Below are 19747 nucleotides of genomic sequence, written 5' to 3'. Positions count from 1 at the left end.
CAGGAGTTCTGGGAACCAGGGTGACGCAAAACTTTTTTCAATGTGTGTACTTGCTATTTTTAACACACAGCAAACAGGTAACTAGCAGCAGTCACTGGGATATTTTATTTCAAAATATGGGAATGTTGCATGACGAATTACACCACAGTGCAATTTACTACAGAAACTTGTCAGAATCAACTGCTGAGATTCAGCGATTACATAACTCTGGTTGTTCAACTGTGACTACAGTGAACAAAATAGTTTAGAAAATCCAGAACAGTACTACAGTACATCATAAATTTGACAATAATGCAAGAGTAATATATCAAAACATACTCCACACAAAGTATTTAAAAAATCACTTCCCTGTACTTCACTGACATTTAATATATCCACACAGTCAAAATCACATTTCGGAACAGTTCATAATTTTTATGTATGAGGAAAATAAGGGCCTTTATAAACACCAGGGATAACATTACATTTTACCTAAGATTGCTATACGTATTACGAACTAAAATGTAAAGCAAGTCATCCCAAAAAGAGCACAGTGCTTTACTGTACTCATTGTCTGTCTGTGTCAAAAAATAGACTCCATGTGAGTCTGTGCTTTACACAAACACTGCACTACTCTAACATCACATCTTCACTGACACTGTTAAGACATTTGGCAACGGCAGACAGCTCACGAGTGACAGAGGCCGGAGAAACTGCAGTCTAAGGTATATAATATGAAATAAGTAAGTCATTAAAATCAGACTATAGAGAATCATATTGGTGGTGGCATACAAGTGACAGCTTTTGGTGCCAAAACTAGCCAAATGTATTAACTTGGACCACTAATATAAGGCAACCAAAGATGTGGATTTCTTACAACCTTAGATCTTTGACATCACGGTCTATTTGCTTTTCACGTGTACTGTTCAGATGTCTACACTGTTTTAGGGAAACATTACAAATCCCAGTCCTGTAACAAAAATATCTAGAGATACTTTAAATATTTATGTTACTACAGATTTGTAACAAAGCGATCTTTTCAAAAGTATGATCCCTCTAAGAAATTTGCAGGTGTACCATTTGCAATTATAAAGTAAAATACAATTCTTGTGCCTCTGTGTGCTCTCTAATACCAGCAAAGAAGTTAAGCGATCCTCTTTACAAGTAATCTGGTGGAAGAAATCTGGTGAAGTTTAGACACTTTTCTTAACAGATTACTGATATGAAAAGACATAGTAGTTATTCAATACTGTAAACAAAACTAAAGGTGAGTGGGAGGTAACATTCAAGACAATGTATCTGAACAAGTTATAAAATATTTGAGAATTTTATTTTTATTACAATGATAAGTCACATTATTCATTTTCTTCACTACGTAAGCGGGCATTAGCGTTGGTCACTCTGATGGATAGCTGCTGTGCCCGCTCCACAATAGCTTTACGTTTCTTTGAAGAAACCGCATGTGCAATTTCAGCACAAAATTTGCGGTTCTGCATCATCAAGACTTCCAGTTCCTATTAAGAGAAAAAAGTATATATCTATTACACCAAAATAATACAGTTCAACAAAGTCTTACCAGCAATAAAATTTCTTAAAAGATATAGAAAATGACAAGGAAAATTAATATGACTGAATAATATTTGTAAAACATTTTTCTTCTGATGTTACCAAATTGTTTTATACTTTTATTTTTCGTTCAAAGTAGTAAAGTACAAAACTCATTTGAGGATAATATCTATAATTTTTTCTCAGTTACTGTGAATGGCATTATTTTCCCTAACCTCAATGGATTGTCAAATTTCAGAGTGTAGCTGTGTGGTGAAGCTGATGTTAAACTGACACCTACATGTCCTCTCCATATATATTTTTATTTGGCTAGTGTCATGGCAAACATTTATGTCAAGCTTCTCAGAGACACATTTCCATCAAGTTTGAGTATGTCACACCTTATTGTGTCACATTTCATACTGTACGTTCAGAACAAAACGCAACAAAGGACAGGATTAATCTAATTCTTTGCTTGGCTTGAGCAGAATGTATTCCTAGTTATCAGTACGAAGTTCCAAATGAGTGGAGCATCAATCACTTATGGCAAGAAAACCAAAGGCTTTATGGTCAAAATTATTGGAGCACCCTTTGCCTGAATCACAATATCTTCCTGCAGCTTTTTTCTAGAAAAAGAATTTTTTTTTAAACATGAACTGTTTGAACTTATAATCTGTTAGCCTGATAAGTCAAAGTAACATCAGAGCTCTCAAGATGAAACTCAAACTGATAGTGTCTCACTTTCAATAATGGCCATCGAATTTTATTCAAATTTGTACAAAAATATGTCAAGCAGGTACTCATTGACACTTGAAATGTCATTTCTACATGTAGACCAAATAATGGTGTACACCATTTTTTCCAAAGTTAACCTAGGTTATAATATATAGGCAAGAGGCTTCCAAAGTCTGTCAATTTGGACAAAACTACTGACAAAACAGTGTAGTTACAAAATAGCATAAAATACAGCAATCAATGCAGTAGTGAAAAACTTAAGATTTTCACACAAGAACAGTCACACAATAAGCAAAATCTTAAAATCACAAATACACCCTTATGCTCATTGTACAACTTTTCTATGCAACAAAATAGCTTTACCTATATTATGGAGTTGAAACTACCATCTTAGTTTTCATTTTTTAGGGTAGGTGAAAAAGAATACATTTCTGTACAACTGGTTCTTCATAGTGGTTTTATTTCAAATCCATTTCAGCCAGATTACAAATGTAACACTCTTAACAACAAAACTCTTGGTACGTTTATACCAACTTGACTGTTATAGATAATACTAGCATTTCAGAGGCTTCCTGTCACAAAAGGTTGTGTCTGCAGACAGAAATTAGTTCAAAATTTGTCTCTCCCAGTCCCACAATAGTCACAGATGGGCACTCTCCCTAACTAGGTTTGTGAGCAACTCTCAGAACTGCATGTTTTTATTACACAGTAGTGTCAATCCATGACTCTTGAGACAGCTAAATTTGACCTATACAAGTTAACCCAATTAGTTTTCTTCCTTTTTCTGCAATATTTAAGTCCGCTTCCATCCTGAAAACTTTACAGCTTTCACAAATCTTACATTCTTTCACATCGTTACTTTTCAAGCTTTCATATACTTCCATCCATTCTTGTTCATTCCCAAGTACTGCTACTCAAGGTACAACCATTATTTAACCTTATTTCTCTTTAGGGGAAGTGTCTTAATTACTGTTTCCATCCAGACTTCCTCTAGCTTTCCCCCAGCAAATCATTTTTACAAAATGCTGGTTACAATACGCTTTTACACAATTGCTTGTTTTACGTTCATTGAGAATGAAAATTTGTAGCATCAACCACAAAACTACAGGCATTCAGTAACACACCCCTCACCTACAAGCATACTGACAACTCAAAAGAAAATGAAAATTTGTAGTTCATTGTCATTGTTCTACTGGCTCAATTATTTTATGTATTTATGGTTGCCACCACTTTTGTCAGTCATAAACGATCAGCACTCAATATAGCCCCAGTTTTTACTACTTCAAACTTCACTGGTGTTTAGTAAACACTGTCTTTTTCTGGTTTTCAATCTCCACGATAACATGATTGAGTTTATACTGGCATTTCAATACAAATTCGGCTACATAAAAAGTTTTTACATATCAAATACCTACAAAAATATTCAGCTTACTTCTAACAAACTCCACTTTCATATAAATGGATGTTTAACATTTTGCATGCCGAATTACACACATGGAACAGCCAAAACAAAGCTACCAGTAGTTGACACGTTTCAAAAACAAAGTGAAAGCAATCAGAACTCCCATTACATAAAAAGTTTCCACTTAAAAATTATGAATGAATATGCTGTTTATAACTTACCCTGACATTATGTACCAAAACCTTGCGGAAGCCTGTTGGTAGCATATGCTTTGTCTTACGACTGCTACCATAACCAATGGATGGCATAAGGTATTGGCCCTTAAACCTACGGCGCACTCTGTTGTCAATTCCCTTTGGTTTACGCCATGATCTCTGAAAGAAGTATGAAGAGTACACTGAACACATGCCCTTGCAATCAACACCATGTAAAAGTAGGGGATGCTTTGAACTAATTGTACACAATAATCAATTTCATAGATAAAAAAGCTCATGTTTCTGAAACTTCATGAGAAAAAAAAATGGATGTGCTACGTTTCACAACTTTCAGCAATGAGAATGTACAACAGATCACTTTCCTACATCTATGCACTTACTGTGTGAATTTTCAACCCAATAAGTAGCACAGGGAAAGTGGACTGGGTAAAAGGGCTAAAAGTTTAGATCAGGGCCAGCAGCAATGCTTACCTAATGCACATAGGTTGGCAACACGTCAGTTTGTGCAGGCAATGGGGTGATTCCTTTACACGACCAGTCAGAGACAAAATGAGAGGCAATGTATTTCTAATGCAGAATTTTGAAACCACTGTCTTATTTGCTGCTTTTCTGTGCACCGACCTCACATATCAGTGCATGCCTCATGGTTTCATTGCAGACCAACAAAAATGTATCAAATGATGAAATGACTATGCAATCGATATGCGCAAGCACAGTAATAAGATCAATGTTTTTTAATTAAATCATGAGAGAAGATAGGTAGATCAATATTTATTAATAATATGAGAGACAGGTTCAGAAACACTAATCCACCTACCTTCTCCCATGATTTAATTAAAAGACATTGATCCGCTTGCTCAGTGTGCTGCACAGATTGATTGCATAGCAACAAATAGAGAAATATTTCACTGCTTTTTTTTAAAATGTATCACGGGCAGTTGGTTTGCAATGCTACCACAGTTTAAACAGCTGTGACTCAAAGACCAATTAAATTTATAATCCTAGTTTACAACAATGTTTCACGCTTTGTTCCAAATGTATTACTTCAAAACATGTCATCTGCCAGCTACTCTCTCATTGGCTGGATAACACAAACAGCTGACACACCTTTTATTCCCAACATACCTCATGGCATGCCCTGACAATATTCTTCCATGAAACAGGAAATTATGCCTCTGGCCCTATTCTAGACTTACCTGGTAAAAGTTATGTAGCAGACCATTTTGAAATATTCGAAGTTTATTTTTGATGCCTGTATATAATATGCATCAAAATACTCTCGGGACCACCTATTACACATTTCCTGAATTTATCTTGCAGTTTTAGGTTTTACGATGAAGTGTGTTAAAAGTGGCAAATTGTATTTATGACACAAATGTCAACTCAAGCTGTTACAACAACTTTTATTTCACACACTTGTAGGCCCAACCAACCATTAACCAAATTATCAGGCTTAGACCTAGACTAGACCAGACCTTGGACTATGCTGCAGATCAGATAGTAATCACAACTAAGATTTCAGGGGAAGAGGGGAGCCAGCCACAATCACCTTAGCAGATTGAATTCCAAACTTTTGAGAGAGAAACAGTACACCGATGTTTTCACAGTGGTATGTTTCATATTTCTTTCTTTTTTACATTTAGCCCCATCCACCAGCCAACAACATAAAAACTTTCCACATTTAAGTTTTAATTACCAATACACCCCTCAGCTTTGACCCATGACATCATCAAGATGGTGGACACTGCCATTACATCCTTACACAATCTGGCGACCATGTCATCCACATTAAACTGACAAATAATACAATATATATTTAATTGTAAAAGAACCTGAAACTAATGGCACAATGGGATTTAGGTGGCTTTGGGCAGAGACACACAAAATATGACATTTCTTATATTAAAGACACATCAAAACAAACACTTAATGCAAAAATTTAGCAAGAGAAATCTTCAATCCATAGCACATATGAATACAAAAAAGGATACTACAAGATTATGTGTTTAAGGGATTAAACTATTCCACAAGTCCCTGCTTATCATGAGATGGGAAAAAGGGGGGGGGGGGGGGGGGGGGGACGACTTCACTGCTCAAACTGTATAATCAGGTCAAAGAGTTTAAAAGGGTTTGATGGTAATTGTAACATGATAGGTAAAACCAAATAGAGGTAACCCACCCAGACAGCATATTGCACAAGAGAGTCTAAAGGCACAGCAAGGTGAAAGGGGACGAAAGTAACCTGCAGTCCCTTGGTGAGTACCTGCCACAGAAGGAGGCCCTCGCCCCCACCGCTAACACTGAAGTGGAAGAGTATTATATGTTAGAGTAAAATCTGCTCTCCCTCAGGAAATGTAACACTCTGATAGTGGCTGTCACGTCATCCACAAGCATCTGACGTACTAAGGCAGGTTTGGTTGGTCGATTTAGGGGAGGGGACCAAACAATGAGGTCATCGGTCTCATGGAATTAGGAAAGGATGGACAAAAGTCAACCGTACCCTTTCAAAGGAACCATTCCAGCATTTGCCTGAAGCGATTTAGGACAATCACAGAAAACCTAAATCAGGATGGCCAGATGTGGGTTTGAACAGTTGTCCTCACAAATGCGAGTCCAGTGTTCTAACCACTGCGCCACCTCGCTCGGTGAGGTAGGCAAGTTGAGACTGTGCTGCAGATCGGCCAGTCAACAAGAAAATGAGCTATCATCAGTAGACACTGCAGCTGCAATGAGGATCCTCCTGATGCAGAAGGAATTCATGGGTGAGTCATGTGGTCAATGTCTAGTCACAACAATCGATGGCATCTTTCTGAGAGGCCTGGGTAGATGTATGCCACACCTTAGTGGACCCTTTAATCGCTCTGGACTTGTTTTAGGTCGTGGTAGCCTGCCACTCCAATTCCCACAGTCTCAAAACATTGCATGCAATGTAATCTTAAGTACAGGCCGGTATACCAACGTCGATTTTATCTCCTGTAGTTGTATCTTTAGCTGAACAGTCACCAAATTCATTTCCTTGAGTGCTAATGTGGCTTGGTCTCCAGAAGGAGGTCATTGTCTGTCCACAGTTGTAGAGGTCAGTCAGTAGGTCCTGGATGTTGGTAACCACAAGATTTTTGGGACAGCACAGGGTTACACATTTTAAGCAACTCACCGAATCGCTACATATCAGAAGGTTCTGCCATGACCTGGGATTTGACGAACCAAAAAGCCTGAGAGATGGCAACCAACTCTTTAGTGTATACACTGTAGGTACTCAGCAGAGAGTGCTTCTCGTGTCCCGTTGCATGTGCAAAACTGTAACTGACCCTGCCGTTTATTTACAATCTGTGTAGATGGATACTGAATTAGAATAATCGTGGAGGATTCAAAGGTAAAGGTATCGGAGAAGGGTAGGATCGGCATCCTCCTTGGGGCTACCATAGAGGTCCAACTGTATCACAGGACAGGATACAGCCCACCGGGGAGGGAGGGGTCAAGAGGGAGCTCTAGGAACACAGCCCAATGCAGGCTGTTGGTGGTCCTTCAGTAGAATATTGAGTAGGATCCCTGGTAGTCTTGCCAGTTTTGGTCAATGCACAAACAGTGTGAACTGCTGGTTGTGGAACAGAGTTGGGTGGGTAGGCATCTGACAGATGGTGTCTGCATTAATTGCTGGAAGCTGCTGTTGTCTAACCTGCAGCAGTGGGACACCGGCTTCCACCAGAAGGCTGTCAACAGGGCTTGTACATAAGGGCCCCACTGCAAACCGCATGGCAGTATGGTGAACAGGGCCCTGCAGGCTCAATACAGATGGTGCTGCCGACACACAGGCAACACATCCATAGTCCAAGTGGGATAAAATCAGTGCTTTGTAAAATCTGAGAAGAACTGTGTGGTCTGTGCCCCATGAGAAGTGACTAAGATTTCAGTTTCTTCAGGCAAGTCGCCTTAAGCTGGCAGATGTGCAGCAGCCAAGTTAGCTTGAAGTCAAATAAAATACTTAAGAATTGGACACTTTCAACAACTTCATGTAACTTGTCACCAAGATAAATTTCTGCGTGTGGGTGCACAGTCCAGAGTTGACAAAAATGCGTAACTCATCATTTTATAGAAGAAAATTGATAGCCATGGCTCAGGGCCCAATCACTGACTCTCCTGACAGCCCCCTGAAGTTGGCACTTAACAATGCACAGTGATGCAGGGGCATTGTACAGGCAAAGATTATTCACATACAGTGATGGATAGATTGTGGGCCCCACTGCATTTATGGTACCACCGATGGCGATAAAAAGCATTACGCTCACAACCGACCCCCGAGGGACTCCAGTTTCCTGTACATAGTGGTTGCTGAGAATCGAAACTATCTGGACCTGAAAAAAATTGGAGAGAGAAATTTCTGGATAAAACTGGGTAAACTGCCCTAGAGAGATGTCTCACGCAATGTAGACAGGATGGAAAGCAGATGTTGGAGATGCCAAATGCATTGCGCACTGTGGGTTGCGAACAAACCAGGTGATTCGAGGTGGATCAGAAAGCCTGAAAGCTGTTTTGAAATTGTGATATATGCCATCTGGCTTCAGGGTTTCCACAAGTTTCCCCAAATGAAATCCCCTGATATTTCCCTTATTTCCAAACAAGTTTTAGCATTTTTCCCTCATCAATTTTGAGATCTCAAGGTAAAGTAAAGAGATTAGTTGACAAAAAAAAAAAAGGTAAGGCCTTTTTATTTCTCCCCTGTGTGAGCAAAAATCTAAAGTACTAATATCAACATCTTTTGTCATGAACTGCTTTAGATGGAGAAAGGAAGCCATTTGGTACATGTGTCTCATTAAGATCACTTATTTTATTGTAATAAAATGACAAACACTTTGTGACAAAAATACATATTTTATTGGAGTCGCAAGACAGATTTTAAATACCTTCACTGATTTCAGAAATAGCCCCAGAAAAATGTAGGTGTCTTGAAAGAACTATATAAGGCAGGGGAAGAGTTGTATAAACCAACAATATGGGTGACCCCCAATAAAATGCTGGTTCTGCTGTATTGATTATTGTCAGTTGTTAGCCGTTTTGTTATGTCCATTATTTTACAGGTATTGTGTAATTTTTCTTTGAAGAAATATATGAATACATAGCATACAAACCAGCAGTGATTGCCACAATTTTCTTCTCCTTATCGGTCATACTTTCTAACATATAAACCACTTTCGAGGAGCCAAAATTTACTAGAATAAATAAAATGTCCATGCAAACACATCTGGCCTGCAGGTAGATCAGTGAGACTAGATCCAACAGGCAGGGCTTGCACATTACAGGGAAACAATGGGCTTCAGATAGGCAGAAATGGCCTGCAGTTTTGGCCCATTACGGGAGTCCACTTGTGTGGCCAGCTATACACGTGTTACAGACGACATGTTGATGAAATGAGACCACAGTGATTAATTCATGCCACAGATAACTTGCCCAAATAGCCCGAGAATCAGTACTAATAAGCAGAGGTAGAAACTCACTATAAAGAGTATTGCTGAGCAGCAGACAGGCATTTAGAAAGGACACCCACACTCTCAACTAAATTTTCAGCGATAGCCTTTGTCAGAAAATGAGAGCACATACTCAATCACACAATCTCTCAGACAACTCATGCACACTATCTCCGGCCGCAGCATCAACAGTCTCTCAGAACCAAAGCCAAACAAACCACTCCTCATGCCCCTCTTCCTCTCATCAGCAGCTGTTAGGCTAGCGGCAAGAAGTAGTGGCTGCACTGACTGCAAGCTGACGGTAGGAAGGAGAGGCAGTAAGAATGAGGAAGTAGGGAAGCTGCACCCAGCCAGCGACAATGCATGACTTCATAAACAAACAAATCTACTGAGACAAAGACAAGATTGCACTATTTTTTCAAATTTTCTCGACATTTCCCTGATATCCAGAACTTGTGGCAACCATGAGCTTCAAGGCACAAACAAAGACGGCAGTTGACCACTCTTTCAAATAGCTTACACAGACCATTTGTTAGAGAGATTGGATTGACCAGTAATTAGTTAAAAGGAGATGGATATACTAGTTCCAGCCAAATGGAATTAAAAAACCCGAAGATATGTTTCTTGCTGTCAGCACGAAGTGTTTGAGCATTTGCTTGTGGATTTTGTTGGCTCCAGGGGCTGTATCGCGACACTGCGAAAGCACTGCGAAAGCACTGCGAAAGCACTGCGAAGCTAAATGGGAATTATATTATAGAGAGCTGTGTGCGTGGAAAGATAGCGTGTGGCACTCAAGGTGTTTCCAGGTCAGGAAATGAGAATGTTAATTACTGCAAATAGACACTTCAGTGAAGTGTGCCACAAAACATTCGGCAAGTACCATGCGATCAGTGCAGATGTTACCATTGACAAGGATGCCTGGAGCTGCCGTGGATGGCTGTAAATGCAGCGGAGTTTAGTCCATACTTGGGACGGTTGGGTGTGTCATTGCCTAAGTGCCGTGTGGCATTCGCTGATAGCTATGGCTGTATCTTCAGACCACCCTGGCACCAGCAGTTGTCGGTATGAGCTGGAAGAGTAGGGTATTGCTGCTGCTGCTGCTGCAGCAGTATGAGTAATAGAATCATCAGTGTCCTGTACCAATTTGTCTATTTTCCACACAACTGCCTGCAAACATGGCTGCAGAGGAGAGAGCCTGCCAATCAGATTCCAAAAGAGACCAATATGGAGCATGTTCTAGATGTCTGCGAGTGAAGAGGGAGAGAATTACAGGAAAAATGATCGCTGTCACAAAGATAGACATGGACGCATCACTGAAATCAGCGGTAAGATACTTGGACTGCAAACTGCGAGATCAACAGCTGAAAACGTTACGTGAACCACACTGAAATGGGTTGCAGCTCCAGTGTTGAGTAGACAAGACATCCAATTCTGACAGCAGGTGATCTAGTACTCTGCCTCTGTGAGATATAGTGTCACCACCCCAAAGAGGGTTATGGGCATGTAAGTCCCCCAATAAGAGGAATGGCGCAGGGAGCTGTGCCACTTAAAGAGCTCATGATATTGGGAAGGTCCATCCAGGGGTGGATAAACATTACATATTGACATTCAAATTGACAGGTAAACACTAACAGCCACAGCCTCAAGTGTAGTGCACCTGCTCAATGAAAATATCAGAGCGTATGGTGTACCAGACATTCAACATTAACATGATTGATAGAGTAGGGTTGGAAGTTTTTCACAGCAGGGAGGTGTGTTGCTGTAAAACAAGTTTCCTAAAGCACTATGCCAATTATCAATAAGTAGCCATTAAATGGCTGAGTTCGGTCGAATGGCGATAGAAGCTATTACAGCTCCATTGAAGGAGCATTGGAGTCTGGTCTGATAAAGTGGCAAACAGAAAAGTTGGGTGTGATTACTTCCCTACCAGATTGTGTGATCCACTGTCCACATGCATAGGCTTGACTGCTGCAGGGCTGGGCAGTGGGACATCTGAAGCCTCAGTAATTAGCTTATCCATATAAGACTTCCATATCTGTGAAGATTTCCCCATTTTACCTTCCGGGAGACGAGAGGACCATACCCTTCTCTAGCCCACAGCCTGTGGCTGCTGGTCTTTGCTTTGTAAAGGGGCCACCTCGACAGGTGTCCTCATCCCCGAGGGCAGAAGAGGACTAGGCATCTCTGGCCACACCGATGGTGTGTGAACCATGGGTGCTATCGGTGTAGGGATGAGGTAGCTGATGTTCCCTTCCCCAACTGTGGGGCAGGCCCTGGAATACGACCAGGGCCAGCAGGTGTAGTGTGAGACCTTATCATGCGACATGTGCACTGTGACAAGACAGTTGCAAAATTGGAGGCAGTATTAGTCGGATGAAGTCATTCAATCTTTTCCCTCGCATCTTCGTAAGACAATCATTTAAGCATTTTATAGTCTTGAATTTTCTTCTCCCTCTTGAGCACTGAGCATAGCGGTAAACGAGGAGGGTGCGGTTTCGGACAGTTGACACTGACGGTGTTGGTCATAAGGGCTGTCCCCATGGGACATCTGTCCACATGCCCTACATATAACCTCATCAGAACAGCAAGAGGACATGCCCAAATCTTTGGCACCTAAAGCATCTCATTGGAGGAGGAAAGTAAGGCCTGTCATCACACATGTAAACCATGACCTTAACCTTCTCAGACAATGTTGCCGTCAGAGGCTATGATAAAAGCTCCAGTGTCCACTATTATCCTTGGGTCCCTTCTGGATGTGGCGAACAAAATGGACTGCACGCCACACCACATTTGTACACAGCTCTTCGGCAGTTTGTAGTGTTAGGTCCCAATGGAAGATAACAACACCTTGAATTCTACTGAGCTTGTTATGAGGAGAAATGATGACTGGTAACTTGACGCAGGCCTGATATGCCTGTGATTCGGTGGCGTGTGATGGCTTATCAGTGAAGATCCATTCCTCATCATCTCTATTGCTGCAACTTCCCCAAACCGATCGACATTCCCAACAAAAAACAATGGCTTTGGTGAAGCAAAAGAGCCACCATCAGTCCAACACACATTTGCTGTCATGGTACTGTCACGTCACGTTAGTTCATGTATCACTATCTCAACTTGCATGGCTGTCCATTCCTCCGTGAGGCATGGTCAATGACTGAAATGCCATAGGACTGTAAACTTCTGCAATAAAATCTCCGTTCCTGACATTCGTGTTGGCATGGCCAATATTACATTTGAACTGCTTCATTGCATATCATCTGCCTCATGCTACTCATTCCGATTGGACACACTCCCCGTGGGCTCCAGCCTGCCAAGGCACAGTGGCCATTGCCCAGAGTCCTGGTACCCCAAAGTGGACAGGCACCTACTCCTTAGCTTACACAGGGAGATCACAGCTCAGACATTGGCAGTGCAATCCCTGCATTGCCAGAGGGCTACTACACTGAGGGTACATGACACACTACCCCCCCCCCCCCCCCCCTACAGACTGGCTACCAAAGGTAGCTCCACTTGATTAGTAGGTTCCAAAGATAACAGAGGACAATGGAGAGGCAATGCACCACAGTAAGGCACCCTTCCCCAAACAGCCTACATTTTGGTTAAAAGGGAACCAGACTTTAAAAAGCCAAAAAATGTGAGGGGAAAGGCATCACAAAAGTGGTAAGATCCAAAGAACAGTCATAAGACCACAGTAAAAAACTTTACCTAATAAAAAGACTCCTATTAAGTCACCTCTTAATGACTGGCAAGGAAAGGTCGTGGATCTATTCTAGGCCCCAACACCGGGGGCAGAAGGACACAACAATACAAACACACAAATGAATCTGAAAAAATTTGTACAGAAATTAAACACGCATAATATATTGCTTACAATAACAAAGAAAAAGAAACTCCAAATAAACGGTAAAAAGTTTCATGGCGACAATGTCACACACAGTCATTTGTGGCCTGAGATGCTGCAACTTTGGCTAACTTCATACCTTCACCACAAATGTGGCACTTCACTTATTCTGCAGCAAATCAACTCATACACCTCTAAAAATTTAATATCTGTCATCATATTATAGCCCACTGCAGAATACTGCATGTGTTTATCTTTGTAGCTGTATCCATAACTTAAAGAAACACACACCATTCATTCACTCATTCATACAAGTGAGCACACCTCACCACACACTACCAATGCCGACAGGTCGGGCAAAGGGTGCCCTATGACATTTTGTAACGGGGGTTATTAAGTATTTTTGATATTGCGGAAGACCAATCGCGATTTGTAAGTAGCATAAAAAGTTACAATTCTGACACTGAAAAAAACCTGCATAATGCTGAAATTTAAATACCGTAAAACCCCACATTAATGAACCCACTTACAAAGAAATCTTGCTTGTAATGAATATTTCTGCCTGTCCCAGTGAAACTCCCATAAGAACTAGGTTTTCCCCTGGTTTTAACAAACTTTGCTTTACGAAAGCCCACTTTTAAAGAATGAACATTAAACATATTTCACACTGAAATCCAGTTTTCATGTAATTCCTAACACGTTCAAGTGGGTTTCTGATGTCTTTACTTTTTAATTCACACAGGCTATAATTTTTTGTCTTGTGAATCAGTAAATGGTAATCTATTCAAGTGGCTGGCACACAGATTGTAGTCAATAACTCTACTTCTGTTGTAGCGGTACTTGCATGTGCATCAAAAGAATCGGAAATGAGATTCCATGCGCCTTCGTTCAGGTGATTTGACATTGCAATCACAGAGTGTATGAACTACAAAGTGCTTGTTTACTGAAGTGTCAAAGTTACCAACTTTACTTTTTACGATGTTATGGCCTGTAGACATTGAAAGATAATTATCACCCATCATGTCTACGACAATCTTAATACAAATACTTCCGACATGGTGAAGAAATATGATTTCGAACTGTCTACAGGTGTGGCATAATCAAAACTAAAGAAGAGTTCTTACATGATGGAGCTAGTGATTCCTATGTATCCAAAGAGGAAGAACAACTGTATGCATACATTCAATGTGTTTGTTGCTGCCTGTAGTTCTGTAACACAACAATATTAACTTGTTTCCAAAGAGTGGCTGCAGTATATCACTTGCTGCTGAAGACATTCCAGTAGAAGAATGGAGCAGCGAAACTAATGTTTCTGAAAATTTAACATTCAAGGACCGAGTTTTGGTGGTGATGCCCTGACTCCCATACTAGAGACTGATTCAAGGGAAATGCTTTTGAAGGAACATAGGTAGGAGCTGACAGTGACAATTAGGAAGACAGTGAAACAAGAAAGGACGGCACTGCATCAAGTTTTGCTGCCAACGTGTGAGGAGTGTCCTAGGAATTTTTTTCCTTTTTTAATGTAGATGAATCATTTCTCATTTTTATTAACAAGCAACAACTTCTTTAACAACAATGTGCTGGAAGGACAACAAGACGATTTTCTGAGCCCTATCAAAGGATATGTTCTGTGAACAATATGGTACTTGTATACTGCTGCACATGGTTTCATGGCTCAGGACAGTGATAATTTTGTAATTAAATAATATGCTCAAATCATGATTTTCTGCAACTCTTTCCATGTACTCAGGCAAACCCCTCATTTACGAAAAAATATAAGGGTCCCCGGAAATTTGTAAAAAGGGGTTTCACTGTATTTTTTTTGGAAAAAAATGATCACTAATTTTTCCTTCCTCTGAGAGTGGCGGGGGGGGGGATTCAGTTCCCACCTTGCGCCCAGGTATAGGCACTCTTGGCCAGAACCAGTACTTCTACATTCACATGTGTTGGCTTCACAATCAAATTCTTACCTCCCAACCTAAGGTAGACCTATGGCTGCACTACGTATCAGTGTTACAACAAAGAATTTTTTTTTGGGGGGGGGGGGGGGGGGGGGGAGGGGGTTTGTTGGTTCAATACATAACTTTGGCCCATTGCTGCAAGATGGGTCTTATCCTATGTCTTCTTATAGTCCAGTTGCAGGACAAGGCACTAGATGTCCTCCTCAGCTGTTTGATCTACCTATCCATCCAATTTTCAGAATTCTAAAAATATTTCAAAAGATTCCAGTTTCTTGTCCGTACTGTTTGTTACCCACATTCCATTGCAATACATAGCATAATAATTTGTAAGTTGGTCTATGGCACACCTGTCATCAGGAAATCAGTAAACAAATCTATAAACTGTTAAGAGGCTTACACACACAATCACTGCTTGCCAAAATATCCCAATTACTGTATTTTATAGTCTAAGATGCAAATTAATTTTTAAGCAATTTACTTAAAAACTAGACTTTTACCATTTTTGTTATTAGCTTGCAAAGACAGACTAAAAAAATGTTAATTTATAAAACCAAACTGACCTTCAAAACCCCTGAAAATCGTCATCTGAACTCTCTTCTTCTTCTTCTTCTTCCACTTCACACACAAGATGTGTGTCTTGAGTGTCACCGAGAGCATTACTTATGCCACATTTTTGAAAGATTTAACAATGTTTTCTCTCACTCTAGACCATAACTGTTTTATCTACTGACATTTGTTTGTTGGTTGGTTTAGAGTTCCCTTCAGCGTGAACTCATGTTGCGTTCCACCCATCATCCATTTGTTGCATTCTTATCTCATACACAGTTTATATGTTGCAATTGTGAATTAAGTACTACAAGAATAACCCGCAATACAATTTCTCTTTCATAAAGTTTTTCAAATAACTACTAAACTAATCTGGCACAAGGGAACTCTTCTTCAATAAAGCACCTTTCCTTCGGTTAATCCATAATTTCATACCAGTCTCATCCATCCAACCCTTTTCATGTATGTGGACAACACCTGGCAGTATGCCAGAAGGTTTCGGCATTGTTTTGCATTTCAAAATTATCACTAGACTAAGTTAAGTAACGTCAGCACAACACGAAAGGACACCAGTATCGTGCATTCCTTCATGTGCACTTGTTTTTATAGTTACAGTTTTAACACCTTTCATAGCTACAGTTCTGTTACTCGACAACAAACGCCAGAGATGTTTTGTCCGTATTTGCTATTTGCCTTAGTTACAGACTGGTTTTCTTTCAATGTTGAATAATGAAAGTGATGGAAAGATAATATTTTTCTCTTCATACCATTGTGGCATTTTCTGAGATATTTTGGTTTTGGTTCAAATGCAAAGTACATGACACTTCATAAACTTGTAGCGCCAACCAACTCCACCTTTAAAAGTCGCCACTATAGCACATGCTTACAAGCACCTATTCTAATAATTTTTGTATTAATTCCACTGCCATTTTGACAATGTCCCTTAATCCAGTTCAGTATGTCATCACCTGGTTAGGGTCATTTTGCATTCAATCATCCATTTGCACATTTAGTCTTCCTATTTTCTGTTCTTCTTTGCTAATCAACCAAATGTAAATGTTTCTTTCTGTTGGTGGACAGCCATAATGCCACTCAGCTGCTGTTTCCATATTATTCTGTATATACTATTACTTTCAATCTACAGCCTACATCATATGAATACCTTTTTTTCCATTACAAAACTAGCTACTACCAAAAATAATTGTACAGTTAACGATACAACAAATCACTTTCAACTGAAGTCACCGTAGACTGCAATGTTAGTGAAGAATATGATTTAACCTGACAGCTCTGACTAGTAAAATTATCAACAAATCACCAATCTATCAGCAATATGCAACCACTCGGGCACTATGTTATACAATTATGCACATCTGGAATGTCAAAGTATCTACACCATCACCATTATAAGGGGGTATTGGCCATTTTCAGAGTGCATACAGCAGGGACAGAATTTTACAGAGGGGGGTTATAACTGGAAAACAATGAGTGGTTGAAGGGCACGTAGAGAAGACTGTAAACATTAATAACTATGTGGACAGAGGTAACTCCAGAATACAGACAAAGCTTGTGGAATGTTGACGGCTGTTTTTAGGATAAATTCTAGCATTCAGTTCCATCCGTCAGGTTTGACCAATGATGTTGTACCGGACCCAAAGGCGTAATACATAAGACATCAAAATAGTGACCAATAATTATAAACATGTCCATGGTGATTGAAATGTGATCACAAAATTCTTAACAATAACAGTATAAATCAGCAGGAGTACTGTGGGAAAATGGAGTTCCAGTCAGGGAGAAACTAACATGCTGTAAGAACCTCAGAATCACAGTAGGCCCAATAGGAATATATAAGAAACAAGCTACAGCCAAAAATCACAAAACATGGAGTCAATCACTGGACATGAGCTACATACTTCAATTACACAGAGCAATAAAAAATCCTAAAACAGATCACATTACACACCTCATGGAAAAATCACCTGAAATAATGAACTGACAGCTTGAATTGAGCTACAAAGTTAAAGTAGACAGTGTGATACCAAAACAATAAATCGTGAAAAGAAATTCAGAGAGGAAAACTGAAAAATATTTGCAAGAACCGAGATCATTAAGATGACTGCTGCCTATGTCATTTCAAGCAATTTCAGCTGTTCTCTTAGGTTCCTGCTTAACCGAACACCTGGAAAACACAATATGCATAATAAACAGTGGAGTAACTAAGACAAACAGAGGCAACAATCAATAACAGGCTGCTTACATCCTTCCTATCATAAACTCACAACATCATGGATCGAAGTTGATAATTGGAAACAACATACTGGAATTGACCCTAATTATAGACCTACTGATCACTCAGTTCAACTACGAAGCAAGTTATCTATAACATGATCTTTTATATTCCACTGAAAACTTTCTAGCACCAGAGCTATATAACAAACAACATATTTTCCACAAAAGAAGTCATTATTATGTCATGTTCATCAGCTCTTAAGCTACCTCACCTAGACCTCTAAATATAATACAGATAAAGCTAGCAAAAATTCCTCATTTAAAAAAAAAAAAAAAAAAAAAAAAAAGTAGATAACATTGATCAAAGCCACAACAGTATTATGAACGCCACTACACCAAGAAATACACACACACACACACACACACACACACACACCTTAATCAGAGTGTTAAAAACAATCTAGTTCTATTTTAAAGCTCTGGAAGCTATTTCATTATTCAATAGCTAAACCTTAATGGTGATGGACTATGATACTAATGCATCTGGGTAAGCCAACCCTTGCAAACAAGAAATTGATCAATGACTACTACACGGACCACAATGCAGGTTCACCCTCTCAGAAGTGTATGGAGATTAATTACCAACAGCGAGTTTGCACTGACCGAACGTGTTATTTGCTTAGCTTATTGCATTACCATGCACTCTAGCTTTGTTGACAATTAGGAACATGTAACCCTAAGGGGTGCGTATCTTTTGATGGTGTAAGAATATGCTAAATCGTTAGAAAGCATTTTAAAAATCAATGTAAAACGAAAATTTGCTAATTTCTAATTACATCACGTTAATAATAAGACAAACACTGAAGGAAAAGTTACCTGAACTTCTTGCTCGACAAACAATTTCAAAAGAACGTATAAGTTGTAATTCAGAACGACAATAAAAGGTACACACACACCACTTTACCTTAAGCTTCTTGTAGCGATCGCTCTGATGACGAATGAAGTGTTTCGTCCTCTTCTTGACAATAGTTGGTCTATACACTGGTCGAATCGCCATTATCTGGAAATAAATTACTGAATTTACAAATGATCTTAACGCGCAAGGCCTCAAAACTGTACATCCAGTGCGACTAAAGCAGCACTTTGTCTCCAACGTTTCCACAGCACTTTAAAGAGTTTCACTACTATACAATACTGCAACACACAACATATTCAACATGAGCTTAATTGACGATTCTGGAACGCACGCAGTATGTTATGAAGAAACCACGTGAACAATAATCCGCTCACAATGAAGCACAATAGTTAATACATCCAAATACACTACACATCGTAATAATATAAATTTCCATACAAATCTTACCTATATAATTATTGTCACCAAGTACACTTATTTTTCTCTCCAACCTCTCATCCGCCACACACACTACCCATGCGGCGTAAACGGAAATGGGTGAACCGAACAAGTAGTATCTTTGAGCCACGCTCATAGATCATTTAACACATCTGTGGAAACAAAATCTGTCTGTCCTAAATAGTAAATACAGAACATTTTGTGTAGATCGAAGATACAGGTCTCTATTGCATTCGTTTTAACACAAAAATAACAACTTTCAGTTCTTATAGTACTGAAACATTCTTCTCGTTATGGAAAGAAAACCGATGCCATTCCACTAATTCTAAATAGCCCTCTGATGCTCCGATAAATGATGCTGCACGAAAGTTCCTATGAATGCACAAAACAGAATCAAAGAATAAAAGAACATCGAATGTTTTCGTTGTTCTTATGATTGTGTTATAATATATCACAAGAAATGTTAAAGATTGGA

At 39.6% G+C, this 19747-nt stretch overlaps 1 protein-coding gene across 1 annotated transcript; it reads right to left on the bottom strand.

Annotated features, from left to right (window-relative positions):
• Positions 1 to 1287: 1287 nt before the first annotated feature.
• LOC124597299 (60S ribosomal protein L32) lies at positions 1288 to 19439 on the bottom strand. The gene is made up of 4 exons (XM_047135933.1): positions 19282 to 19439; positions 18883 to 18978; positions 3883 to 4035; positions 1288 to 1493 (listed from the first exon to the last, which is right to left on the bottom strand). Exons 2-4 carry the CDS (start codon positions 18973 to 18975, stop codon positions 1335 to 1337), a joined length of 405 nt encoding a protein of 134 aa, XP_046991889.1. The 5' UTR covers positions 18976 to 18978; positions 19282 to 19439; the 3' UTR covers positions 1288 to 1334.
• Positions 19440 to 19747: the final 308 nt, after the last annotated feature.

Source organism: Schistocerca americana, chromosome 1 (genome assembly GCF_021461395.2).
Source record: "Schistocerca americana isolate TAMUIC-IGC-003095 chromosome 1, iqSchAmer2.1, whole genome shotgun sequence".
Taxonomy (NCBI): Eukaryota; Metazoa; Arthropoda; class Insecta; order Orthoptera; family Acrididae; genus Schistocerca; species Schistocerca americana.
The sequence above is the reverse complement of the archived record's forward strand: the minus strand, read 5'-3'. Positions and strand labels throughout refer to the sequence as shown.